The sequence below is a fragment of the Pangasianodon hypophthalmus genome, chromosome 17 (assembly GCF_027358585.1).
Source record: "Pangasianodon hypophthalmus isolate fPanHyp1 chromosome 17, fPanHyp1.pri, whole genome shotgun sequence".
NCBI lineage: Eukaryota > Metazoa > Chordata > Actinopteri > Siluriformes > Pangasiidae > Pangasianodon > Pangasianodon hypophthalmus.
The window spans coordinates 6,207,896-6,234,258 of record NC_069726.1 but is presented as its reverse complement, the minus strand read 5'-3'; the positions used below and the strand labels follow the sequence as shown (position 1 = coordinate 6,234,258).

Here is a 26,363-nt window from a genome sequence, read left to right as displayed (position 1 = left end):
TTATTGCCATGTAAAAGCCATACTTTTTCCAAATCTCCATCAGATTCTGCTTGAAATTTTGCACCAATTTTGTAAAGAGAAGACAAAAATCCTTGGACTAGTTTACGGTTTCAGAATACACAGGCCCCTCCAAAAGTATTGGAACGGCAAGGCCAATTCTTTTGTTTTTGCTGTACACTGAATATGGAAGGCCACCCAATTTTTTTGGTAAGCAAAAGTATTGGAACAGATTGTGTTAAAGTAAATAACACTTAATATTTGTTTGCATATCCCTTGCTTGCAATAATTGCATCAAGCTGGTAACCCAGTGACATCACCAGACTGTTGCATTCTTCTTTTGTGATGCTTTTCCTGGCTTGTACCACAGCTCCTTTTGGTTGTTCTTTGTTTTAGAGGGTTTCTCCCTTCAGTGTCCTCTTCAGGAGGTGAAATCCTGAATTCGCCTGTTGAATTGGGTTAACGTCTGGTGATTGACTTGGCCAGTCTAAAACCTTCCACTTTTTTCCCCTGATAAACTCCTTTGTTGTGTTGGCAGTGTGTTGTGGGTCATTGTCTTACTGCATGATGAAGTTCCTCCCAATTAAATTGGATGTATTTCTCTATAAATTGGCAGACAGAATGTTTCTGTAGACTTCTGAATTCATTCTGTTGCTACCATCATAAGTTACATCAACAATAAAAGATTAGTAAGCCTGTTCCGGAAGCATCCATGAAAGCCCAAACCAGGACGCTACCTCCACTTAACCTATGAGCTGGTATGTTTTGGATCATGAGCAGATCCTTTGTTTCTCTGCAGTTTGATCTTTCCATCACTTTGGTAGAGGTTAATCTTGATTCCAGAACTGTTGTGGCTCATTTCTGTATTTCTTTGTGAATCCCAATCTGGTCTTCCAATTCTTACCGCTGATGAGTGGTTTGCATCATGTCCAATGATTGTGCAATGGCTCAGATCGATTTTTCATCTTTTCTCAGCTATGGCTCTATGGCTTGCTCTTCTCCCATAGACAGCTCTCTGGTCTTCATGTTGGTTTATCCTTTTTAACAACAAATGCAGTCTTCACAGGCAAAACAAGAAACACCTGTCAGTCACATACGCCAATATTTTTGATCACGTGAAAAATGAGTGGGTTCAAACAAAAGGTGCCATGTTCTAAGTTATTTATTAACAGGAAACAAAAGCTGAAATTCTGATCCATTATCTCATATTCAACTTTTGATCTCAAACTCAAATATCATCTGTGTATAGCAAAAACAAAAGAGCTGGCCTTGCTGTGCAAATACTTTTGGAGGGGACTATATCATGTCTTGGGTATTTTTGTTTTATTAATGGCATTAAAGCAGCGACAGAGTGGAAATTCAAAAACTGTCGCAATATATTTGAAATCATCCTACACGAAAAGCATTTTTGAAAGAAATTATTATCACAAATCACAATATTATTTACCAAGTAATTTGACTCTGGGAGGTATGGTGAATTCAGATTTAGAATTTCCAAATTTCTTGCCATTGATACAACAAAATACTTATATTACCTTTCTGAAGACCTCAAGGTGTTGACTATAGACATGAGAAGAAAAAAATATTGATATTATATTCTTATTAAAAAAATAATAATACATGACTGATGTTTTTATCAAGACTGTTTTAACCGTACACCCTGAAATTCAGTTTCAGATTTTAGATTGCAAATCACAGAAATGAATTTCAGACAGCATGATACAAGTGTAGAATTCTAACATTCAATTCAGATTTCTAATGGCATGATTTGAACACACGTGATCCAACTAATCAGCTAATGAGCACACTAGTGGACAGGGATGAAGTCTTCCATGTGGGTACAGAATAGATGTCTGTTCAGTAGAACTCTTTGACCAAATTAGGGAGAAAATGGCGGGAAATGTTAAGTAGCACGCAGCAGCACTGAACAGCGCCACCTGTCGGGGATGAATTTCCTCCGGAAAAGCCATTTAAACGCTCACATGCTCTCCTCCCTTCAATGACTTAAAAGTAGAAACATGGCGGCGTGGAAGTGAAACACTGACTCGGGCGAAGTGGTGCAAATGAAATAGCAAAAAGTTTCTTTTTCAGCGTCTGGAGAGACGAATTGTCGTGAGTAACACTGGAATGTCTTCTTCCTGCGCCGTGTGGACGCGGAAAGTTGGCCTTGTGGATATAAAATAAGGTTTTTGCTCGCCTGCTAAACGCAAAGCCCTCAAGCTCGCTGAAACCCAGCAGGATAAAGACGACTGAAATGAACGGGGTAGGTCATAACAGTTCTTTTTCACCACACAAACTCAATTTTTGATAAATACCCTCTTAAATTTAGGGCTACTATTAAGTTTTAGTCTACATTTTCTCTCTGGTTAGCTAGAGCTCTAGTATCTTAGCCAAACTAGCTTGCTAATTGTAGTCTATTGTTTCAGTGATACATGGCGTATCACAGTTCAGAGCACATGCGGGTTGTTTATTTCTTCTTCTTCTTTATTACTGTATGTTTCCTAGAACTATGCTGTCCTAAATAAGGTTAAAATGAAGGGATAAAGGTGTAACAGTTAGTGAGCACAGTTAAAGGCCCGGTAGTTGTGTGGGCGTGTTCACCGACAACAACTACAACAGCGTCCATTCATGTTTTTCCACCAACAAGCCCACACCGGTCTGTGTTTAAAAATAAAACCCTACAATCTGTAAATCCATGTAGTGCACTTCTACACGTCCACAGGTTTATTATTCACCCTCAGAAATCATTACAACACCAGTAGGTAGGATGAAGACTTACTGCAGAGCAACTTTCCCATGCATTTAAAATGCAGCTCAAATGCTTTATATAATGTGCAGAAAATGAAATCAAAGGATGTAAAAACAGTTCAAATCAACACAAAAAACGGATCAGATTGAACACACAGATAGTTTCATACACAATTTATCACTACTTGTTTTCTTCCCATAACCCTGTCTTCTGTTTTTTTTATTATTATTTTTTTAGTATGCCACTTTGGATATTCAGGTGAAGAGTGAAAAATAATATGAACTGAAATCTTCACATTAAGCTTCACAATAAGCTGCACATTATTTAATATCCCAAATTTTCTGCTTAACTAAAAAAGAAAAAATGCATTATGATTTATGTTGTATTTATTTTGAATATCTTAGTATTAACTAGAAAAGAAAATTAAAAATAAAAGTATTAAGTTTAAACTAGATGTGTAACACAGTGCCATTATTTGTATCTGTTTTTTTTGTACTGGAACTAAACCGGAAGTGGGCGTGGTTTATACCGGAAGGTTTTTTTTAAATGTGAGACTTATCACTGTGTCCTGGAAACACTGAAAAAAGGCAAGTCATTTTTCATCACCCAACACATTTGTTATTTGAAGTTTGCTTTTTTTTTATTTATTTTTTTTTAATTTTGCACCTAATCTGTGAGGCTAGAGAAGAGAAGCTTCCAGCCTGCAGTCTAGATTAGTGCAACCAAAGTTGCTGAATAAGCTCAAACAGACTTCTTATATGGTTTGTGATGCTGCATGTCACACTGTTATCTATAACAAAAGAACAAAACATCACAACTGTAGCAGCAGCCATTTTGAAACCGAAATCACTTTATTCTTCAGCGCATTTACGTTACATTACATTTATTCATTTAGCAGACGCTTTTATCCAAAGTGACTTACAAATGAAGAAATACAAGTAGTGCTACCATACAAGATTTTTGAGCGGTACAGGAGCAAAGTGCCCAGAGTAGAAGTTTAAGAGCAGGTGTAAGTATGGATTTTTTTTTAAATTATTTTTGACTGGGGGTAAAGTTAGGGTTTGGTTTAGGGACAGTCAGCTTGAAGGTTCTCGAAAGGGGCCTCATGCCTCGCTGAGTAGGCACTAGCAGGCGTCAGTCGTTAACTGATCACAAGTTGCGGGAGGGAACATAAACCTCAAGGAGGTAAGGGGGGGATGCTGCTCTGGAGAAAGTCTTGTATGTGAGCATCAAAGCCTTGAATTTGATGCGGGTGGCTGCAGGAAGCCAGTGGAGGGAGATGAAGAGGGATGTGACGTGGGTCCTTTTTGAGCTGGTTGACAAAAATTTCCAGCATTTTCCAACATTCTTATACGGAGCGACTTACAGAAGTTGTTCATTGTCTCTAGAATACACAGCTAGAGATCAGTCCACATAGGAATCACACTTGAACAGGACTCAGTGATGGTTTACTATGCATATGCAAAGAAGTCCAGCCAAGTCCACAGTCTTGAGCCAACACATTTCCACTGCAGCTTTATTTTCCATCAGAGTGCTTTGTGTGCACATAGTTAAAACTGCCTAAATATACACAAGTCTAAGCACATGCTTATTTTAATAAATCCTAAATTTTGCATCAAAAAGTTTGTACACACAGTTATGCGTATGCACCAGTTAGGCCCATGTGTGATTGTGCAGATTGTTTAAAAAAAAAAAAAAAGGTGTTAAAGCACATAGGCAGTACTATTATTGTTAATCTATAAATAACCCTAACCCTTGTTTGAATATCTTTGTTTCAGGATATATTATGCAATGGACACGCTACACTTCACAGTTTTTTGAGCCACCAGCCCTCAAAGGCACCACATCATGAGGAGATCTCTGTCCAGGTCATCCAAGATGGGAAATCCTCAAGGATATTTTGCACACAGACCGAGATACAGAATAACTGTAAGGGTGAAAAAAATGTTTTTGCTTCTGTAAAGCTTGCATGAACAGCTTGCATTGTCAGTAGTCATTCTTTTCTTTGCCATTTGTCCAGTGGTGTCACAGTTCAGTTTTTCTCACGATGTACATTATGTGAGTATAACTTTTTTGTAACATGTTATGTTTACCTTAAAGCTTGTTCCTTTTGTTGCACAGCCAAAAGACCCAGTACTGTAAATGGAGAGATCATTCTCCCCACAATGGCTGTGAATGAAGACCTCCAAACTTTAACATACAAAGCAGAGGAAAAGAGCAGACCGCTGCAGCGTGTGCAAGCCCATTTTCCCTCACCAGCTGAAATCAGTCCAGAAGTCAAAAACACTCGCCCACCCTGTCAGAGGAAGGCCAGCTGCCGTAAAGTCAAAGTGAGGAAGTCTTCAGAGAGAGTGTAAGTTTATAGTTCTCAAGCCTTTCTGTTTAATATATGTTAGTAATGTATGCTATATGGCCAAATGTTTGTGGACACCTGACCATCGCACCCATATGTAGGCCTTCTACCAAACTGTTGTAAGCTGGAAGCACACAATGGTACAGAATGTCTTTGTATGCTTTAGCATTACAGTTTCCCTTCACTGGAGCTAAGAGGCCCAAACAATGCCCCTGTGCACTAAGTAAGCTTCATGAAGACAGGGTTTGCTGAAGTTGGAATGGAAGAACTCTAGTGGCCTGCACAGAGCCCTGACCTCAACCCCAATGACTGCAGGAAGTGTAGCCAACATGCTGTGTATTTGGAGTTGCAACATTATTTTATTTATTTATTTTGCTGAAGATGCGAGCTGCCAAAATGAGCAGTGATGTTTGATATGTATTGGACATTTGTACCAACAGAAAAAGAACCAAAAGTATTAATTTCACTCTGATTTGGATTTGGCAAAGAAACTAATATGTGAAAGCACTCTTTTTTTTTTTTTTTTAAATTCAGTAGTCACGTTTATATGGACACTTTTTTTGTTTCAATCGGAATGAAATCAATCAGCTTAATTAATCCGATCGCAGTGTTTACAAGAACGCTGAATAAAGTAATCAGGTTGATATGCGTGTTTTACATGATAGAATCGGATTTGATCTTCTGACATGCGCACAGTGCCGGAATACACATTTCCCGCCGTTCCAACATGCAGATACTAGCAGCCACTCTCTTGCCATTGCTTCTTTTTTCGTTTTAAAAATTAAAATGCCCCTTCCCGAGCCCAGAACAAGGCGTCTGTGGATGAGGCTCCGAAGCAAGGACCGGTGGGACAACGTCGTCTTGCACCACTTCACCGACGAGGAGTGGAAGGAGAATTTTAGGATGACACGACAGTCATTAATGACACTATGCTCAATGGTGGAGGGGAACATCTGGTTTCATTTTCAATCGGATTAGAAAAGGTTTAAACCACCCCTTACGATCCGAATGAAATTTTAATCGGTTTTGGCCCATTCATTCCGATTGACGTGTTTACATGTGACTTTTTAGATCTGATTGTGCTTCTAGTCCAGTTACGATCGGATTATTAGTGTCCATGTAAATGCAGCTAGTGTTTGGACCTTGAGGAAAGTATTTTGTACTTTGTTGCTTTGCTCTATGTTTAGATTGGATTCTGCTACAATTCTGAAGATTTTTTGGCAAATGAGAAAATGTAAAACAAGTAAATTATGCAAGAAGATTGTTTTGCTGATTAAAGTAGTGACTACTGCTAGTAAATAATACAAGGCATTGACTCAGTTATTAATTCATGTTTATTTCCTTTCCTCTTTAGTGCAGTGAGCAAGAATTCCAATAATCGAAAGGTCACAGATTACTATCCCATACGGAGAAGCTCACGGAAAAGCAAGACTGAATTAAAGGTAACTGATTATGCTAACGTTGCGTTAGATTTTGAACTAAATTGTGCCTGAGCCGGGAAGCCACAAAATGCTGATTAAAAATCTCAGGTCAGAGTCCAGTATAGTTAGTTATTTATTTTTATTTATTTATTTATTTATTTATTTTTTGCACAAGGGCACTAGTTTAAAGTTTAAATCACAAGGTTTATTAGGTGTGTTACAGCAAGCTAGATCATGGAGAGTGTCCGTGTACTTATATGCAGTTCTTTTGTGTCTACAGTGTGAACAGAAGAAACACCTAGATGAGCTGATCACAAAAGGGATAGAGAATGGAATGATGGTAAATAAGTGACTTAAGAAGTTGTTAAACGCATGATCATCAGAATGTTAAAATTGAATTGAACTTGATCATTTGTTCTCCATAGGTGAAGTACATCGAAGGAAAGGGAAGAGGAGTTTTCGCAACCCAAAGCTTCCAGAAAGGGCAGTATGTAGTGGAATATCACGGCGACCTGTTGCTGAAACCCGATGCCAAAAAAAGGGAGGCTGTATACGCACAAGACCCTGCTACGGGCTGCTACATGTATTACTTCCAATATCTCAGCAAAACGTATTGGTATGTCCTAGCACCACTCCATGTTTTCAGTTTATGTAACCTTGCACAGGAAGTGCAGCTTGCCTTTATAGGACAGAGTAGTAAAAGTAATACATTTGCTTTTATTTATCTGTCAGACAGGTTTATTTCAAGAGATTTACAATTGTGGCAAAAACAAAGCACAAGCTACAACTAAAGCTAATATGGGAGTAAGTGATGGTAAATAAGGAGTGCTTTGAGTAAATATATAGATTGTAATAGTTTTAAAAATAGCATATCCTACCAATACTGGTCTGAAACACTGGTTCAGTATTGGATTAGACTGGATGTATCTTAAACTGTGAACACGGGTGAATATTGAGTGACACAACACAGATCTTGCATATGAACATAGAACATATTGTTTTAAAGGAAAAGTCCACCTTGAAACACATTAAATGGTGCTGTATATTTGTTCCTGTGAGACATTTCCGGCTCTGTGGCACGCTGGCGTCATGAGACACTGCTGGCGCAGTTACAATAGTGTTTAGTATGGGACAATTTTTCAACAACCTCAGAACATATATATATATATATATATATATATACATATATATATATATATATATATATATATATATATATATATATATATATATATATATATTACTGCTAGCTCTTAAAACAAAAGAGCAAAAGCTGCTTTCCACTTTCCAGTCCAAATCACCATTTGACAATCCAGTGACATTCAGGGTCATGGCAATGAGAAATGCAACGAAGAAGTAGTAGAGAGCAAACATAGGATTCCACGTTCCAGAATGTAATGCAGCTAGTTGACGGAGTTGAGTTATGGCAGAGGCTCTGCTCAGCTAGTTAGCGATCTATGAAATGACTGTTGATGGTGGTGTTAGTGTATAAGTTGAAGCTTCGGAGCCTGATCTGTTTGAGCAGAGTGTACTGATGAGGATGTAACAGAGCTGGACTGACTAATGACCTAAAGCTCTGCTGCACTGCTCTCTTTAGGTAGAGATAAAGCAAGGGCTAAATCCCACTGGCACCACTGTGAGTGGTAAACAGCATTGTGGGTAATGTAGAAAACCAGTATCCAAAGAGAAAATGGATGAAACTGTCCGACAGGTTGAAAGTCCAAATATCATTACCAAATAAATCTTGGACGCCATTGACGAGCACAAGTTAATTAAACAGATTAATGCGCAAGTCGTTGAGGGTGGATTTCTCCTTTAAAGCATGCTACCATCACACCTGTGATGTTTTACGTAACATAGAAACTGAAAGTTGCATAGTTGGCTCGCCGTGAGGATGTCGGTATTATCAGTAATCAGACTGGTACATACCTAGATAAACCTCACTGACGTGGGTAAAGTGTACAGCTGCTTACTCTTCTCATTGCTTTCACCGCAGTGTGGATGCCACGAAGGAAACTGACCGCTTGGGAAGGCTCATCAACCACAGTAAGAATGGCAACTGTCAGACCAAACTCCATGACATCAATGGGATACCTCACCTGATCCTCGTGGCCTCTCGAGATATAGAGGAGGGAGAGGAGCTGCTGTATGACTACGGAGACCGAAGTAAAGCCTCTATAGCCGCTCACCCGTGGCTCAAACACTGATGGATTCCTAGAAGGGAACAGCTTGTTTCTTAAATCCAGTTTTTAATGTAATTTTTGCCTTAGCAAACTGAGAATGTTTAGGGGGTAGTACTTGTTTGGGTGTGTTAATCAGTGACTTAAACACATTTAGGTTACGGTACATATTCCACATGTCCTACATGATACTTTTAAAAATATTTATCCTGCTATGACATGCTAGTTTTGACACATTTCATTTTTTTTTTTTTTTTTTTTTGTATATTTTATATACTTGTAGAGCAGTGCTTCCAAAGCATGCAGTTATAGTCAAACTTTCTGCATTTTTATAAGGAGTTTTCTTAAGCCAATGTATAGTAGTTAGTGGCTTAGCAATAACTATTTATGATGTGCAAACAACTCTATGGAATGCACGTGATGCTTAGAAGAGCCATGTTTTAAAGCTTAAGAAAACTGGAAGGTACCCCCCCTCCCTCGACTTAATTTGGAGTCTTACAGTTTTACAATGTTGAGCGTGATGTAATGGATTTGAAAAAAATTCAATCTGAACCTCTTTTTTTGGGTGTTCAGTATGAAATGACCCAAGTGTGAGTATTCAGCTGATTCTCTATGCTGGGATGGAAGCGTTGTTTAATAAAATCATTTTATGCAAAGTTTTGTCTCGTCTACGTATCTGTGTAGTTAGTGATGTTATGCTGGGTGCTGGAGCTTCGACCCATGTGTCGAGAAGGTCGTGCACTTTCAGGTGAAACTCTATGTTGCTTTCCTGTAATGAAGTCATGGATGATGACTTGAAGCCTTGTTTAGGGATTCTTTCCAGTTTTTGTGTGTGTGTGTGGTTTTTTTTTTTTTTTTTTTTGGATGAGTAGAATTTTCTCCGCCCATTGATTTATCTTTAGTAAGTGGTTTATCCTGTTCAAGGTTGTGGTGGAGTCCATCCTATCCATTAGCACCCAGATGAGGATGGGTTCCCTTTTGAGTCTGGTTCCTCTCAAGCTTTCTTCCTCACATTGTCTCAGGGAGTTTTTCCTTGCCACTGTCGCCTCTGGCTTTCTCATTGGGATAAATTCACATATTTATCATTTATTTTGGTTTAATTTAATTTGAATCTATTTATTTCTGTAAAGCTGCTTTGTGACAATGTCCATTGTTAAAAGTGCTATACAAATAAAACTGAATTGAATTGAATTAGAGTAGCCAATCTACCCTGGCATATTTTTCTAAGGTGGCGGGGGGAAACTTATGGAAACTGGAGAAACCAGGGGAAACTGTGTGAAGCAACACACACAGACAGTAACCTGATCGAACCGGGGACCTTGGAGCTGTGAGACCATTTACAAGTGTATTCAATGTCAAAGCCCTGCTCACTGTTTGAAGCACACCATTCTTTGGTAGATTTTAACCTTTCAGATATGATTAACTAATAGCACTATAAGCTATAAGCACTACAACATACAGAAGGATATCTCTACCCAAACACATTATTTGATGGGTCTTGTCTAAAATTCTTTATTTCTGTATGACTTACATTAGCTGTTCACTTTTTTAAAGCCTTTGTTGGTCGTCCAAATCTCTCTCTCTGTCTCCCACCCACTCACAGCTGTCGTCTAAATCAGCGTTACATGCTACACAGATGTACATGTTTTGGCCACTAGAGGCCACTAGTGAGCAATTGAATCCTCGAAAAATTAACTATTTTCATCACCGGACCATGTAAACGCTTCATAAAGCTTCGTTTCGCCATTACTATATCTATGTATGCGGTTTATGTTTCATGTGCCTTTTTTAACTGACCTGTTTTTAAATTGAAATCTCAGTTCAAACACGATGTTAGTCCACAAACTACAGCGCGCTGACTTCCGGACCAATTACACGACAGGAGTTTCTACACGGACCTACTAACCTGCTGCACATGGCGGAAGACCCGCTATTGTCTCTGTTTGTTTAATTGTATTTTTGTTGTGTTTCTACAGGAACCTTTTTTTGTAAAGTAAGTTACATTTCCACAGTCAAGTACACTTACTGCTAAGGACCTTTACAAGGTTGGTTTCTTGGTTTAATATTTTAGTTCGTAGCATGCTTCAGCACCGTTTACGTGTTGGTTGTATTTCAATTTGTTTTCCACTCGCCATCTAAGTGCACTAGGTAGTGAGTGGATTAATGCCTTCGCCACACACTGTAGTGCACTAATATTTAATATCAAGGCGTTTGGGATTCTGCAAGTTCTGAGGTATCTAGTTTGTAGCTAGCGTTTGGGTACTAGAGGAGAAGCGCTTGTGTTTGTACTAAGTTAAAAAAAAACAAAAAACGTTGCGAAATATTTGTTGCTATTAACTTTTGGATAAATTGTCATTAACCCTCTATGTTCAGTTCCACTGTGTTTTCTTTAAATTTAAATTGAATAATCTATACTGTGTTAGCTCTTAATTTAGCTCCCTAGCTGGTGTAGCTATTGAAGCTACAGATTACTTTTTCAAAGTGGCCTGTTGTGTTTGGAAATATTTGCCCAACCCAATTTCCTAAGTATTTATACTCGTAGAATATTTATAAAATATATACATTATATATATATATATATATATATATATATGTATATGTATGTATATGTATATATTACACACCGAAATTTCGAAGGTAAATAATATTAGCATATGTATTTTGAATCCAACACTTACTTGCTAATTGCTTCATATTTATATGTCTGAGGGTGTTTGGTAGGGTTGCCAGATATGAATCACTGATTCCCTCTGTGTGGGTTTTGTAACTGTGATAGTAGGGGTCATTGTATGAAAAATTCATGAAACAGTAAATATTAAATCAAATAAATTCTAATTATTAATGATTAATTAATTAGTTCTTGGGTTTAAGAAATAGGGGAATCTTTAAAATATTTCAGAAAAGATTTTAAGACCTTTATGGTCAGCTTAAGACATCACACCAACAAGCAGTATAATAGTTACTCCCCTGGTCTCAAGCTGTAACTGTTTGGGTTTTTAAACCTGTACAAACTAATTAGATACTGTGCTTGTTTAATTTCTTGTTAACTTCCTATCAGAAAATGAATGAGTGGAGTGCTCTGGCGAAAGTCTACGACCCCCTCAAGGCTGGCAGCATCGACAGCACGGATGTCGAGCCCCATGACCGGGCCATATGGCGGGCGATGAATGCCCATTACCGGCCCAATAAAGCTGTAACGGGTGACCCACAACTCACACTGTTTGTCGCGCGGCTCAACAAAAAGACATCCGAAGAAGACCTTCACATCGCTTTCTCCAAATTCGGTGACATCCGCAGACTGCGGATTGTCCGGGACGCTGTGACCGGCTTCTCCAAGGGCTACGCTTTTGTGGAGTACAAAGAGGAACGCTCTCTAATGAGAGCGTGGAGAGACGGCAACAAGATGGTGGTAGACCAGCATGAGCTCTTTGTGGATTTTGAGCAGGAGCGCACGCTGCAGGGCTGGATACCGCGGCGGCTCGGTGGTGGCCTGGGAGGAAAGAAAGAGTCGGGCCAGCTGAGGTTCGGCGGCAGGGACAGACCGTTCAGGAGACCCATAAACCTGCCTGGTGCAATGCCCAGACCAGGTGACCGGTGGAGAGACGGAGATGGCGGGAGAGAGGAGAGACAGAGAGATGAGAGGAGAGACACGTCTCCGGGCTGGGAGAGAGAGCACGGGCGACAACGGAATCGGAGGGACGAATGGGAACGAGGGAACGAGCGAGGTGGTAGGGATTACCATAAAGACAGGAGGGACTCCAGACGATACAGGGACAGGAGTAGCGAGAGAGAATCCAACCGAGGAAAAGATGAAAGGAGATATCGGGACTCGTACAGAAATTCGGATAAAAGATGACTCAAGTTTAACTCTGTTAAACTTTCTGGTTTTGACGAGCGTTGCTTTATCCCTGAACACACCAATGCCTCTGTTGAAACTGTGATTGCCTAATGAGGCAGGAAAAGATCTGGATGTGGCAGAGCTTAGTTCAGCAAAGCAAACAAAGCCTAAGTGTGGAATAACACATGACTGTACTTGTGGTTGGTTTGCAATACATGGTGAAATAAATTAAATTGCCAAGATTTCCAATATGGTTTTTTTTGTGTTTAATTCGCAACGTGCGCTTGTTACACTGGCCAGGATCCTGTATTCATACAGATGTTGAACAACCCTAAAGAAAAGTGATAGACGTTGAATAACGTTAACTTTAACGAGTAAATTCTGAATTATACGAAGAAACGCCACAACGGCGGTATGATGTATAAAATATTTTAATGGCCAATGAGATGAAATTATGCAGCATTCTTCATTATGGTTCATTAAAGATCTGTAGTGTGGTACATTCATCATTAAGAAATTCCTGAAATCTTTTACAACCACACAGGATGCATATTTCTTTAAAATAATGAGTAAAATCACTGGCAATGATTCCATGCTCACAAAGAAGCTTTTGTCAGTATGTTGCTGTAACTGCACTGGCATTTTCATGCTTTGTCTAAACAACTCTAGGACTGCCAGTATAAAGCACCACACATGTCATAAGAATGCAGAACAGCTGGTGATGGACATTTGCTGATGTGACTCTTGTGAGAGTCTGGAATGCCCAGACGCTCTTCTTTATATCGTTTCTATAGCAGAGCCTAGTAATAACACACTTATCTACATGTTCAATGGTATTTTTTCCCCATAATCACTGTGCAAAATTTTAGGTTTAAACCTACAAAACGCAACCATTTATTGGCAATGCACCATCCCATTATGGGCAAACCGGATTCGCTTTCATTAGGCACTGCCTTATTTCATTATTCATTATTCAATTTGAATCTAAGAACATGATAAAGTGCCCTAATCAAAACACTACTCAAGGCATATCAACATGGCCTCCTTTGCTCTCCTCATGACTGCAAACATGATCATAAATTCCAAACACACTTTACTTATAGTATCTTGGGAATTTGGTAACCTAACGCGCAAATAAAAAAAAAATTTAAATTAAGCTTGACATCCCCAATATTTAGAGATTCAGCCTTGGAAGTGTTTGTAGCCATATCTGTATTTAAGCTGTTCCATTTCCCTTCTGTCTTTATCCACTAATGACAGATGGCTGGGAAATGTGACTGTAACAGTGGAGTGTATGTATTGCTCATGACATTGCAGGGGGTTAGGGATTAGAGGGTCTTTGTGCTTTGTCAGTGTTCAGTGGGTTACATGTGCTGTAAAGCTTCCTGGGCTTGCTCTGTATACACGTCGTCTTTGCGGGACCACGGGCTGTAGCTGTCTTCGAACTGGGCCGTGCCCCTCTGTGAGCTGCGCCTCTTGTCTCGGGAGAAGAAGCTAAACCTGAAAGGGAGAGACGAGACCTTACAGTTAGCTTTATCAGAACGGTTACGGTTCATTTTTTACATAGTCATGTTTAAGAATATTTAGTCATATTTCAGTATACAGTCATGATATTCAAGCTCTAAGTGTCGGCAGATCTCTCATACAGATTCAACACAGACATACTATTATTAACTGAGCCGATTCTCTACAAGCTTCTATGAGAAATAATTACAATTTATAATTATAATTAATTATAGCTTGGTGGTGCTGGGATTCAAACTAATTGTTCTGATCAACAGCTCATAAGCATTAACACTACCTGGCCAAGAGTATGTGGACACTTGACCATCACCAAACTTTTGCCACAACGTTAGAAGCACACGATTGTATAGAATGTCTTTGTATGCTGTAGAATTAAGATTTCCCTTCATTGGAAGTAAGAGGCCCAAACCTGTTCCAGCATGACAGTGCACAAAGCGAGCTCCATGAAGACATGGTTTGCTAAAGTTGGAGTGGAAGAACTCAAGTGGCCTGCACAGAGCCCTGACCTCAACCCCAATGAACATGAATTTTTTATGATGAACTGGAACGATGGCTGTGCAGCAGGCCTTCTCACCGACATCACTGCCCAACCTCTTGGGCTCTTATGGCTGAATGCGGACAAATCCCCACATCCACGTTCAAAAAATCTAGTGGAAAGCCTTCCCAGAAGAGTGGAGATTATAACAGTAAAGGGGAACCAACTTCATATTAATGACTGGTTTTGGAATGGTGTGTTCAGTACTCAGGTGTCCACATACCTTTGGCCACAGAGTATACCAAATATATATATATAAGATGTAAAATAATTGGTCTGATCCAACTTTGGTTTGGTCTGAGGAATACGAATCCCTAACTTGCATAGAAATTGCATTTTTGCATTTCAAATGTCACCATGTAAGGGTCATTCTTATGATCAATTTCAACATTTGTTATAAGCTAGACATGTGACTATTGACAAAATGAGACCATTCTTGATAGCTTCTGTTTTTATGAGAGTGCTGTGATGATTCAATGATGATTCTGATTAAATTATTTGAAAGTTTTTAGTATTTGCTCACACCAAAATCAGTTAATTTGGGGGCTGGGGCTCAGGAGTGAGTCCACGACTGGGGTGTTCCACTGATATTCCTTTCACAAATATGTATATTAAAGTAAAAGACATTTTAAACACAGGTGAAAGATGAAGTGTCCTTTATGACAACCTGCATGCATGTTGCAGATAAACACAGACAACATCAAAATCTTATTTCTTCATTACTGTGTTAATCCATTTTACATCTCATGCTTAAAACATCCTTTTCCATGAATCACTTTCAGTATTATTGACTGACGAGATCATTTGGAAAGTAAAACCGCATGACCAAGATTATAGGTTGAAAATAATTTTAAAATAATTAACTCGTTAGAAAGTTCTTAGTGTCCTCATGCCATTAATATGGCTTCTAGTCAACTATATTTTGTGCATTTGCTAGTTCTGTTCTAAAAAAAACTCCACCCTGTTACTACTTTAAGAGCAAAATGCAGCCATGATCAGAAAAGAAACCTTGTAAAAATGAGATGTTGCTAGTCAAACACATTTTTTGAATGGAAATGCATGATTTCGTAGATTGAAAGTTGGCTAAATGTGGCACCCCAGTCATGAAATCACCCTGTGACCCCCCTCCTTAGATCAAGTAAGCACTTCACACAAACATTTCAGCCATCCATCTGACAGTGAGTCACACCAGGAAACACACAGAAAAGTGCTGGGCTAATCATTGTTAGGGTTTTAAAATCCTTAGTAAGGCAGTGGGTCATGGTTAAGTCACAAGTGTTAGCATGTGAGCTGGAGCAGGCGAAGAGGAAATGCTGTTCTTATTCTGACTGGCTGATTCTAACGACCTTCCTGCTAACAAACTCCAGACAGCACAACCCCACAATCAGCCAATCAGAATATTCTTGGTGTTACGACCACCTCCAATGAGAGGTAATGAGGAAGGGGCATGCAGTGCCAAAAAAAAAAAAAAAAAAAAAAGCATGCATGGCTATGGTAAGGTATTAAAAACAGAACACAAAGGTCAACAATGAAAAAGGGCCGTACAAGAGAAACAAGTCGTCTGATTGGCTGTAAAGTGGGGTCATCTGCAATAAGGCCAGCCGCCACCATCGGCATAATGGCTGTGAAGATCCTGTTGCAGAAAGGCACAGACACGGAGAGTTGAGCAAAAGAGGGAACAGAAACCACAAAATAGCTCCTGCTAACACTGGACTTCTGCCGAAATACCTCCTCTGTTCGGGGAAGTTGTACATAAGACGATGGACCTGCTCGTACAATATTAGCCAGAATGCTCCAGTGACATCAGGATTAATAATGATCATGCCACAAGGGTGCAAAAAACATGACATGCTGAAACAGCACGTCCAAATGATATTCAATCTAGACATCAGTAACAGATGTTTATTACCTTTTTGGTCTATAATATTGACTGCATGTGCTTGAAAGTAGCAATACGGGATTTGCAAGGCGGAAATATGAGCTCTTCTGGGCATGGTTCCCTCTAAGTGTGTGTGTTTGTGTGTGTTTGTGTGAGAGAGAGAGAGAGAGAGAGAGAAAGAGAGAGAAAGAGAGAGAAGCAAGCCTAAGAAGAAGTAGGAGGAACTTTGCGGTACGCACAAGCGCTTTATGCCAGACTCTGGCTGGGCACTGGTTCGGGAGCGGGGCCTGAGCGTGGGCGAAGGGTCCGGAGTGGGCGGGTGTGCATCATCTTCCTGCTCTTCACTGGATAAAGGAGAACACACAAGTTTATTGATGAATCAAAAATGGCTTTTTACTGACTGAATGACTCAGCTTGTTATACCACAGCGCTGTTGAATTCTCGATTCTGATTGGTCAGGACTCTGATAGTATTCCTGGCTGTAACGCAAATCACAGTTTTATATTAAAACGCTCGTAACATAATCAAGGACACTCATTCGTGTGTATGTGTGTGTTCTGATACTGATACGGTGATATTTTGCATGAGGAGACATTTATTTAGCATTTTTGGAAGGAGTCTCCAGTGTCAGTGTTTTGTAACAGTCAGAGATGAAGCTGTCACTTCCGAGATGTCTTCACTTTGCGCTTTGTGGTTTGTCAGTTATCTTCAAGAGAGAAAACTGAGGGGGCATCTGTTTATAGTGTAAATGATAACAGGAACTAACTTGTGAATGTAACTATAAATGAATACAAATTATGATGTGGATTTTAATAATTAAAAATAGGCAAACAGCTGAGGTATAAGAGGAATAAAACACTTTAGGACATGCTGTTAATAGAACTTCAGGATGGTAATGCATCACACCATGACACCCTGACATTGATTATTTTCCTATAACAGCATGTTATATTTTTTGTTTTATCCCTTATATATTTAATAGCATATTAAAATCGTACATCACACTAGATTATAATACAGGTGGAGTGCTATTTTGACATTATTTAGTACATTTTTATTAATTATTTTTACAAACATAATACACTATGGCCAAGTGATCAGAACTTATCTTTATCCTCCAGTCACCTTTATGATGAAGGAAATGAGAACTGACTGTCTGTGAACATTTAATACAATAAAGACAAAGCAAAATGGCTGACCTTTTGTAATACGCAATTTCCTCTTGCAGCATGAACACTTTGGCCTTCAGCTCATTTCTCTCGTGCAGGACATCTCGCAGCTCTTGCAGAGTGAAGCGTGGTCGGTTTGGATCTTTCGGATCGAAACCCACTTCTTCCTCACACAATGCCTCCTGTCGAACGAAAGGAATGAAGTAAAGGTCAGCAGCAGCACCACGCAGTGTCTGCAGGTGAACCGTTCCACAAAAATGCACGGATTAGTCCGATTAGTAAACGTAAAATGCATCTAATGCATCCACCACTGGTGGTCACTTGCCTTTAAATTCCTACTTAGCTGCCAATATGAAGGTTGTGAGTTTAAAACCCAGGACTGCCAGAAAGCCAGTGAGCAAGTCCCTTTGAGCAAGTCCTTTCTCTTAACTGCATATCTATGTGTTTGGATCGGATTCTACATTGCAACATGCATCTACAGGGGTTTTGGTTGTCCCAGTAGTTACAAACCCACAACACACACACACACATGCTGATAATTTAAAAGCTCTCCAACAAGACTGGATAAATTTGCGTTTATACTTACCACACGAAAGGTCCAACACAATTGTTGGTTTTTGTTAACCGCACCCAAAACACTGCAGCTGACTCCCACACACACTTTCTTCACAGAACAGATTAGCTAATGCTCTAATAATAACAGTGGCACCACGGGCGTTCACTGCAGGAACGATGCAAATTAGTCTCACACCGTGCAGCCCTGGTAAGCTAAATGGTTACCCATAACAATACAGCCTCCTCATCCTCCACATCTTCCTCATCTTCCACATCTGCCTCATCTTCCACATCTGCCTCATCTTCATCTGTAAGCACTTGGCAGTTATGTGGAGCCAGGGACGGCGGCGGATCGCATGATAGCACGGGCTTGGGGAGTAAATTCTGACCCAAGACAAGGGCATTAATAAGACAAGTTCTCTTGAGTTGCGGCTTTAAGACTTGTTGGTAATAATAATTTTAAAAAAAAGAAGGTATGAAGCGTTACACAAAAGATGAATAAACTAAATCTTTTCAATAAAAGAAAAATGTAGTGCAAAGTAGGGCTGAGAGATGAGTATAATTTTAATATCCTGAATTATGCCATATACTGTTCTGAGAGTGTTATGGGTATTATCAATGCTTTCATTAAACATCAAAACAATTTTAGAAAATCCAGGCCACTCAGCTACATTCTCCTGAATGCTGATTAAACACTATTCAATTTTTGACCTGTAATGACCTCAAAACTATGCTGCAAAAACCATAAGAGAGTATTATTCCTTGTTCATAAAAAACACAGTTCTGTCAAGCAATACTAACACAGCTTACAATGAACAGAAGCTGGTGCTTCCACGCAGCATGATGTCATACTGCAAAGCGACAGATCTCATTCACTGTTAGCCCACATACTGTTTGACTGAACTGTGCCTTTAAATGCCCGTAGGTCAAGTTTTTCTAGCTTGCTGGCCAAACCACGGCTATATTTATCTACCAGCTCAGCCTCATCTCGTCCGTGACACACCGACTGTACTGTCTGATTCACTGCAGTCACGTACATGTGAACACTCCCGATACACGACATCATCACATTTAGGGCAACGGTAACTTGGTTCACCACAACGGGGGTGAATACTTATGCAATGCAAAAATATATTTTTGCAATATTATGGGTTATTTTGAGAAGATCTAGGTTTTAACACTACAAAATACTAATAAGATTGTATTAAAAACATTTAAGCTTTTAATGATGAATAAACTTTTCTTCAAAATAGCTTAATGTAAAGGTTACAAATAATTAGTAATAATTAAGTTTGCCTTTATTTATTGTATTTATTTTATTTCTTACGTTATGTGCGACATGAAATAAGACTTAAAAATGTAAAATGTAATTTCTCTTTAATGTAAGTTTAAAAAAATAAAAGTAAGTTGTCACTTTCATCTGTCTAATTTAGGAAGAGAGGGTAATTTATTTCACTGCACAAAGTTGTAAATAATTATTAATAATAAAAAAACAAATAAATGTGAAAGAAACTTGTAGTTATTTATTCATGATGCTTCGTGCATACATGAGGCTAAATAAGACTAAATAAATGTAAATGATCAATTTCATCTATCACATTTAAGAGGGCGGGGCTTTCATAGGAGCCGTTTTTGACGCTTGGTGCTTCACTTGTGATCGTTCCTGACTTATTCAACATGGCTGAGCTGGAGATAAACATGTTGAGAAAGGGATTTAAAAAAAAAAAAAAAGCATTAAGAAAAATGAAATCAAAATGGATGCTAATGAAGATTTAACCCTCTGTGCAATTTATTTTTGTCCAAAAAATGTTACTCCATAAACAGTCTCCTGAGTCTAGTGACATTAAACGTCTTTAAGATCATAACAAATCCAATCACTTTAACCTAATGCTCCTCAAAAACACCTGTATGATTGAAAACTTTCCTAGATGTGCTAACGCAACAGATTTTTTTTTTGTTTTGTTTTTTACTCCAAGATCATCATAGATGCCACGCCGAGATGCTGGCTTTGTATCTGGAAATAGTGACGTCTATACCTCCATCGGTTAAGGAGGCTTTGGAGGTGTTTTGTACGTACCTGTGCAGGTGATGGTGGAGCAGGTGGCTCCTCGGTTTCAGGGCTTTTCTTCTCTCCCTGAAGACGCTCTCTGAGTCTTGACACCTCTTGTCTCAGGCTCGCCAGCTCCTGCTGCCTGGCCTGGGCGAACGCCTCGAGCTCCACCTTTTGCTCGATCAGAGCTTTGCCCTGCGCCTCCACCACTGTGATCTTATGCCTCAGATCGTGGTTAATCTTCATCAGCCGGTTCTGCTGCTGCTGCAGCTGGAAGACACACAGGAAAGGCAGGAGGGACTGAACCTCAGAGTCAAGTGGAAATAAGTCTCTTACAGGGAACAAAATGAAATCCACATGGTCTTATTTGTTGTTAATAAATGGCTTAAAGTGAATTATTATTATTATTTTTTTTACTTTTGACTGTGAAACGAAAAACAACATAGCCACCAACAGCCCTAAGTAAAAACACACAGAATGGCATGAAGTAGAGGCTAGGGCTGATTTCTTTCTAGCACAGACTGTAGAGAAACATAGCCTGTCCTTTACAATCATATCGAGTGATTACACTTAGTGAAACACCCCACAGATTTTATATCCATGGTGCTCATTTGTCAAAATCCGCTTTGCTGACACTTCCATAATCAGTAGTGATCAAACATGCATTATAAATATAATAGAAGGTCCAATAATCATGAATGAGATGGATTACTTTTTCAATTGTTGATTTTCCAATGCCTTTGGAGAAGAAACAGAAGTAAATAGACCAATAAAAGTCACTTGACTTAAACAAAAATAGCAATCGTGAATGGTTTTATGCCTAAGATGAGACCCTGTGTTATCAAGATCAACCATAATGACTTCATAACAGTAACGACGACTGATATGTAGAAGAATTTTTTAGCCTCCCATTCAATATCATGACTCGCCGTCACTGGAAACGAGTGCTATGGAAAAGTGGTCACTTACTGCTTCAACGTCTTCATTCTTCAGCGTTAGTTCTCTATCCTTGGCACGAATCTCATCCCTCTGTTTATCCACCACCTCCTTTAGCTTTTTCATCACTTGCCTCTCCCTTTCTGACATACCTGGCAACCCAGAGAGAAAGGTGTATTAGTAACAGGTTAAAGTTTAGTACTAGTGACCTGAAGGTTGGGAGTTCAAATCCCAGGACTAGCCCTGATCCACTGTTCACTCTGAGCATTCTTGAATTAAATACTTCCTCACTCTGGATAAACATGAAAGCCAAATGTAAATACATTTCAATATTTTTGCATGCATCTGCGTAAGTCCAGGCCTCTCTTGTGAACACCAAAGATGAAATAAATGGCCACCATTTTTAGCAGCAAGTCAAAATGCTTATCTCTTTATAATCTTATTCCCTTGACACATATTTGGTCTGGTGTTATCTTTCCTGTGTATTTTACAAGAAACTGGGAATATGTTGCACTCTGAGACATGACACTCAAAGCTGTGTATTTCCTCTTCAACCTCCCCTGCTGGTGCACTTAAAATAGATTTGTGTCAGTGGACCTCTGAGGCATTTACACACACACACACACACACACACAGTGGGTCAGCCACTGATACAAAAATAACTCAATTGGTCAAAACATAACTCTCTGGATAAGTTGTTGACTCGCTTTCTGTGATAAAAACAATGCTTCATGCCATTAGAACAGTCATGTCTACTATGTAATATAAATAATAAATGGTGGCTCAGTGGTTAAGGCTCTGGGTTCCTGATCAGAAGGTCAGGAGTTCAAGCCCGAGCACTACAAAGCTGCCACTGTTGGACCCTTGAGCAAGGCCCCTAACCCTCCCTGCTCCAGAGGCACCTTATCATGGCTGACCCTACGCTCTGACCCCGACTTCCTAATAGGCTGGGAGAAAAGAAGAAAAGAATTTTGCCGTACTGTCATGTACAGTATATGAGACAAATAAATGCTTTCTTCTTTCTTCTAATAGGCCCATCAGAGTAAATTTCACTGACTGAATACCATTCAAACTGTCATAATATGTTCTACATTTAGTTGCCTGTTATAAGTTTATGCAAACGCATTCTTCCTATATTATTTGGCTAAATGACCATATTACTAAATGACTATATTACTTGGATTATTACTTGGATCCTCTGATGCAGGAAAATGGCTGCAGAATTATTGGCACCTGTGGTAAAGATAAATAAAATGTTTATGGAAACAAATGTCTTTGTGAGAGAATTGTAACTTTTAATTAAGCTAAACAAGTATTGGCACCCAAAACATACATCCACACACCAAAATGGTTCAATGACCATAAGACTTCAAGCAATAACTCTCGTCCTGATGTGATGTGGTTTTATTAAGAAATATATATTTTGTTTAGGGTGATTATATTTTTAATAGTAAATTTACTTCAAATTCAAGTTAGATTTCTCTCAGTGTGAGATTAATCTAATTAACCCCACAGACATTTTTTCATTACCTTTTTTTTTGGGGTGCCAATGATTCTGGAGCCGACTGTACATGTAATAATATGTTTAAAGTATTTAATTAGCAAATTAACGTAGACTCTAAGTAGTTTGTTTCCAGCTGGCATTACTAGAGTCACACTGTTTCTTCGGGATCTTACATGGTGTTCTCTTGGGCATTGTGTAAGTTATAGAATACCATTATTGTATATCCCATGTAGGCAACATATATCATGTTTATGCAGCTATTTTGGGTTCAGCCTATCTGTGTTGGTGGGGTTTAAATAAAAAATTAAAATGGTATAATAAATGGCAAAATTTTCACCTTCCATGCTAATTTACTGTATGTTCTGTCTGTGGCAGTATAATATTACATTAATAGCATTATTAAAAATTAAGCACAACATGTAAAATGATCCCTAATAGATAATCAGACAGCAAATCAGTGTAATCAGGCAGGTTGAGGGAGCGCTGAAACAAGGCACGTGTGACTGTAATGAGCACTGAGGAATCTCTGTGTCTCCCCAAGCTGGCCTGCAATTGCAGTTACGCATCCTGGCTTCCCTTCAGTTACACAAAGAAGGACTCCTTTGTGTGGCCTGGCTGAATGTCTTTTGTCCATCTCTAAATAGCTGAGAGAGAATGAGTGTGTCTGCAGTTATTATTTACCATGCGTGGTATGCATGCAGGAGTGAGAAGTGTAGACGAGGAATTAAACCTATATCACGCAATTCAGGATCCAAGCGTTCGTAAACTTCCTTCCCTCAGTGGCCTCCCTCCATTGAAACCCAGAGCGCTGTGCACTAGAGTCACTCTATTCAAATCACAGCTGCAGCTGCAGAGTTGGAGCGAGTTGCTTTAGAAAGCTCATGTAAATTACCTTCCTGTCTCTGAACATCCTCCTCTGTCATTGGGCAGTCCTTGAGTGACAGGTTGTTGAGGAGGGTCTTGTTTTCCTCTTGCAGCTGGGCAATCTGTGACAACAAGTCTTGGGCTTCCCCTCGCCACACATCCTCGACCAACTCCAGCTCCTGTACACACACAGAGCAAAATTAAAGTGCCATTAAAATACACACAAAGTGTTATGACTGTCATGTAAAAAACCTTCCTATATGTATTATCTCCATTCATGTCATCCAAAGACAAACCTACTTCTTACAATACACTCTTAGAGTTCCTTGAGGGTTCTTTCATTTTTAAAGAAACTTAAGAAGAGAAAGAGAAACTCTCCAGGATTCATCCTGAGAGATAACACTTAGGAAAAGCCGGACCCTTCCAAATCGTTGGGGTGGTACCCTCAAGGGTACACTTTTTGTACTGAAATGTATCTTTCCTTGTTGCTTGGTATACTTATATTTTTCTGTAATTGTATTGTAATTACCGTTTAGAGTAAAGCTTTTAGAGGTACACTATATGCACCTTTCTAGGTAAAAGATACACAGTAAAGGTATAAAAGGTGTGTACTTGAGGGCACCATCCCAGCAACAAAGAAACGGTATGTTTTAGTACTATTCTTCTGAAACTGCATGTCATGTACCTTTAAAGCTTTACCTGAAAAACAAATTATGGTCAATTTATGTACCGAAATCATTCATAAAGGTACACTATATCCATGTTTCCATGTGAAAAATACACATTTAAGGCACCAAAGATAGATACAGTTTAGTACTATTTTCTCTGTGAGTGAGCCAAAGATCTCTTTTCGGTGCTAGATGAAATCTTTTCTTCTTTTTTGTTCAATAGTGAAGGTGTCAGTGTCCAGACTTCAGGAGGGTGATACTGTGGTATCAAAATGCCACCCTATACTCTATTTCCTAGAAATGTTAGTGTGCATTATGGATATTCTGAACTCTCTATGTACATCCTTTGGACAGAATCTTGCTGCAGTGTGTTGTGGGATTTTGAGTGCACTGAATATTTTACACTTTCAGAAAAAAAAATATTCCTGAACTGCACTTTTCTTTGTAGCTGCTGTGATATCATCAAGGGTACAACTTATGTGCCTTTAATAAGTATCTCTCACCTGGATATGTGGATATGAACCGTACCATGGACCGAAATTACACTCACATGAACATTTCTAGGTAAAAGTTACACATGAAAGCTACAAATTGTGTACGCTTGAGGAAAGTTACTGCTTAGCAGCCTTTTTTTTTTCTAAGAGTGTTTGTCTATCTGGGTGAAACCTAGACATTTTCTAGGTGGAAAAAAAAGGTCTCAGGTAGAAAAGAAAATAATAATAATTTTTAAAATTATTAAAAAAAAAACAAACAAAAAAAAACAGTTGAAACCTTGAATCTAAAATCAAAATAATAAAAAAAAAAATCTAAATTAAATACTTAATTTATTAAATATTAAATTAAATAAAATAAATAAAATAAATAATTTAATAAATAAAAAACTTATTTAATAAATTAAATAATTAATAATAAAATTAAATAATAATAATAATAATAATAAATTAAATAAATAATAATTTTTAAAAAATCCACTAGAAGCCCCAGCAGTGTAGTGTAGAAAGCAGGGGTGTATTTGGATGATTAGTGTGTATTTAAGAGTACACTTCATGCTCCCTTCTAGGTAAAAGACACATAAGAAAGGTGTCTGCTTATGGGTACAGGTACTTATGGGAAAGGTACAGTTAGTACCCTTTTCTCTGTATGCTCTCAGGCACTGTATATATCGATCAGGATGCGGTTTCGGAAATCCGACACAGAACATGTCCATTTCCGGTCATAAACAGGAAGTTCCCTCAGTTTTAGCTCTTTAATATCGTTACCGGGACAACAACAAAAGGCGGCAACTACGTTATAAGAAATTCGCACCTGTTGTTAAGTGTTAAAGAAAGCTGTTTATCGCGTTCCTACAATAATACTCAATAGCACCTCAGCGCAGTGAAGTGTCACTTCTACCTTTTTGTGTTTCTTCTCCCTTTCCAGGCGGTCCAGTCTCTCCAGGCGGAGTTTATCCAGCTCCAGCCGCAGCTCCTCGGTCTCAGGGCTGATGCTGTTGCGGCTCACCAGCACCTCCAGGATCTCCAAAACCCGCACAACTTTGGGCATGAGTCGCGCCAACGCTTCACACCCGTACTGATCGATAATCCGCTCAAACTCCTGGCCCACCACAGCCGCGATGTCGTACACGTCCATCACGGTTAAATCCGCCACGTTTTTCTCCAGCGCCGATCCAAAAGCTTCCATGACTGTCGCTTCCCACCGCCCTGCTCTGCTTCCTTTCTAATAAAAAGCCCGGAACTTTTCCGTTTTCTCTCTACGCCTAAACAACCCGACAAGTGTGACGAAGCACTCACACAAGTTGTAATGTCATCATTTCGGTCGTAGCGGTCACACTAGCTGTTATAGCGGCTAAATTCAGCGATAATAATAGTTGTCCCATCGCCGTCCCGTTTCTCGTCCCGATTTCTTCAGTGGAAACTGCCGCAGTTAGTGCGCATGCGCGAGCGACACCGCAGCGTTGAAATGGCATCAGCTTAGAAATGTCAAAATACAGCAACTCAAGAGTTATTCAAAAAAAATTATTATTAAACTTAAACAACTAGCTTTTTATGCGAGGTAAATTAACCAGTTGTTTACCTTTTGTTTTCTGTGACACAAGTGTGTTTGAAATGTAGTGGCATGATTTTCATACTACAAAACAAAGG

General features: G+C 39.1%; 3 protein-coding genes across 7 annotated transcripts; 2 read left to right on the top strand and 1 right to left on the bottom strand.

Moving 5' to 3' along the window:
* The first annotated feature begins 1,959 nt into the window (after window positions 1-1,959).
* kmt5aa (lysine methyltransferase 5Aa) lies at window positions 1,960-9,356 on the top strand. The gene is made up of 7 exons (XM_026943627.3): window positions 1,960-2,260; window positions 4,525-4,675; window positions 4,868-5,099; window positions 6,454-6,541; window positions 6,801-6,860; window positions 6,946-7,136; window positions 8,517-9,356. Exons 1-7 carry the CDS (start codon window positions 2,252-2,254, stop codon window positions 8,725-8,727), a joined length of 942 nt encoding a protein of 313 aa, XP_026799428.2. The 5' UTR covers window positions 1,960-2,251; the 3' UTR covers window positions 8,728-9,356.
* Window positions 9,357-10,209: 853 nt separating this feature from the next.
* Window positions 10,210-12,787, top strand: snrnp35 (small nuclear ribonucleoprotein 35 (U11/U12)). Of its 3 annotated transcripts, none has more exons than XM_026943870.3 (2): window positions 10,210-10,693; window positions 11,759-12,787. In XM_026943870.3, exon 2 carries the CDS (start codon window positions 11,762-11,764, stop codon window positions 12,554-12,556), a length of 795 nt encoding a protein of 264 aa, XP_026799671.2. In that variant the 5' UTR covers window positions 10,210-10,693; window positions 11,759-11,761; the 3' UTR covers window positions 12,557-12,787. The 3 variants fall into 3 exon arrangements, with proteins under 3 accessions (XP_026799671.2, XP_026799670.2, XP_053097171.1); XM_026943869.3 differs by having other exon boundaries at window positions 10,211-10,745; XM_053241196.1 differs by lacking the exon at window positions 10,210-10,693 and adding an exon at window positions 10,776-10,933.
* Window positions 12,788-12,953: 166 nt separating this feature from the next.
* rilpl1 (Rab interacting lysosomal protein-like 1) lies at window positions 12,954-26,159 on the bottom strand. 3 transcript variants are annotated; one of them, XM_026943867.3, is made up of 9 exons: window positions 25,615-26,159; window positions 23,583-23,733; window positions 21,220-21,338; window positions 20,278-20,520; window positions 18,426-18,584; window positions 17,676-17,827; window positions 16,716-16,820; window positions 16,143-16,230; window positions 13,899-14,038 (listed from the first exon to the last, which is right to left on the bottom strand). In XM_026943867.3, the coding sequence occupies exons 1-9, from the start codon at window positions 25,900-25,902 to the stop codon at window positions 14,033-14,035; spliced, it is 1,311 nt and encodes a 436-aa protein (XP_026799668.2). In that variant the 5' UTR covers window positions 25,903-26,159; the 3' UTR covers window positions 13,899-14,032. The 3 variants fall into 3 exon arrangements, with proteins under 3 accessions (XP_026799667.2, XP_026799669.1, XP_026799668.2); XM_026943866.3 differs by lacking the exon at window positions 16,143-16,230 and having other exon boundaries at window positions 12,954-14,038; XM_026943868.3 differs by lacking the exons at window positions 16,143-16,230; window positions 18,426-18,584 and having other exon boundaries at window positions 12,954-14,038.
* Between the last annotated feature and the right edge of the window lie 204 nt (window positions 26,160-26,363).

Bases quoted from the DNA above. Each gene is read 5' to 3' on its own strand.
- kmt5aa (XM_026943627.3), top strand. The intron at 5,100-6,453 runs GTAAGTTTATAG...TTTCCTCTTTAG, and splicing joins AGGAAGTCTTCAGAGAGAGT to TGCAGTGAGCAAGAATTCCA. The intron at 7,137-8,516 runs GTATGTCCTAGC...CTTTCACCGCAG, and splicing joins TATCTCAGCAAAACGTATTG to TGTGGATGCCACGAAGGAAA.
- snrnp35 (XM_026943870.3), top strand. From the start codon at position 11,762: ATGAATGAGTGGAGTGCTCTGGCGAAAGTCTACGACCCCCTCAAGGCT.
- rilpl1 (XM_026943866.3), bottom strand. From the start codon at position 25,902: ATGGAAGCTTTTGGATCGGCGCTGGAGAAAAACGTGGCGGATTTAACC. The intron at 17,828-18,425 runs GTAACCATTTAG...TTCGTTCGACAG, and splicing joins AGGAGGCTGTATTGTTATGG to GAGGCATTGTGTGAGGAAGA. The intron at 14,039-16,715 runs GTGCGTACCGCA...TCTCCCTTTCAG, and splicing joins GAGTCTGGCATAAAGCGCTT to GTTTAGCTTCTTCTCCCGAG.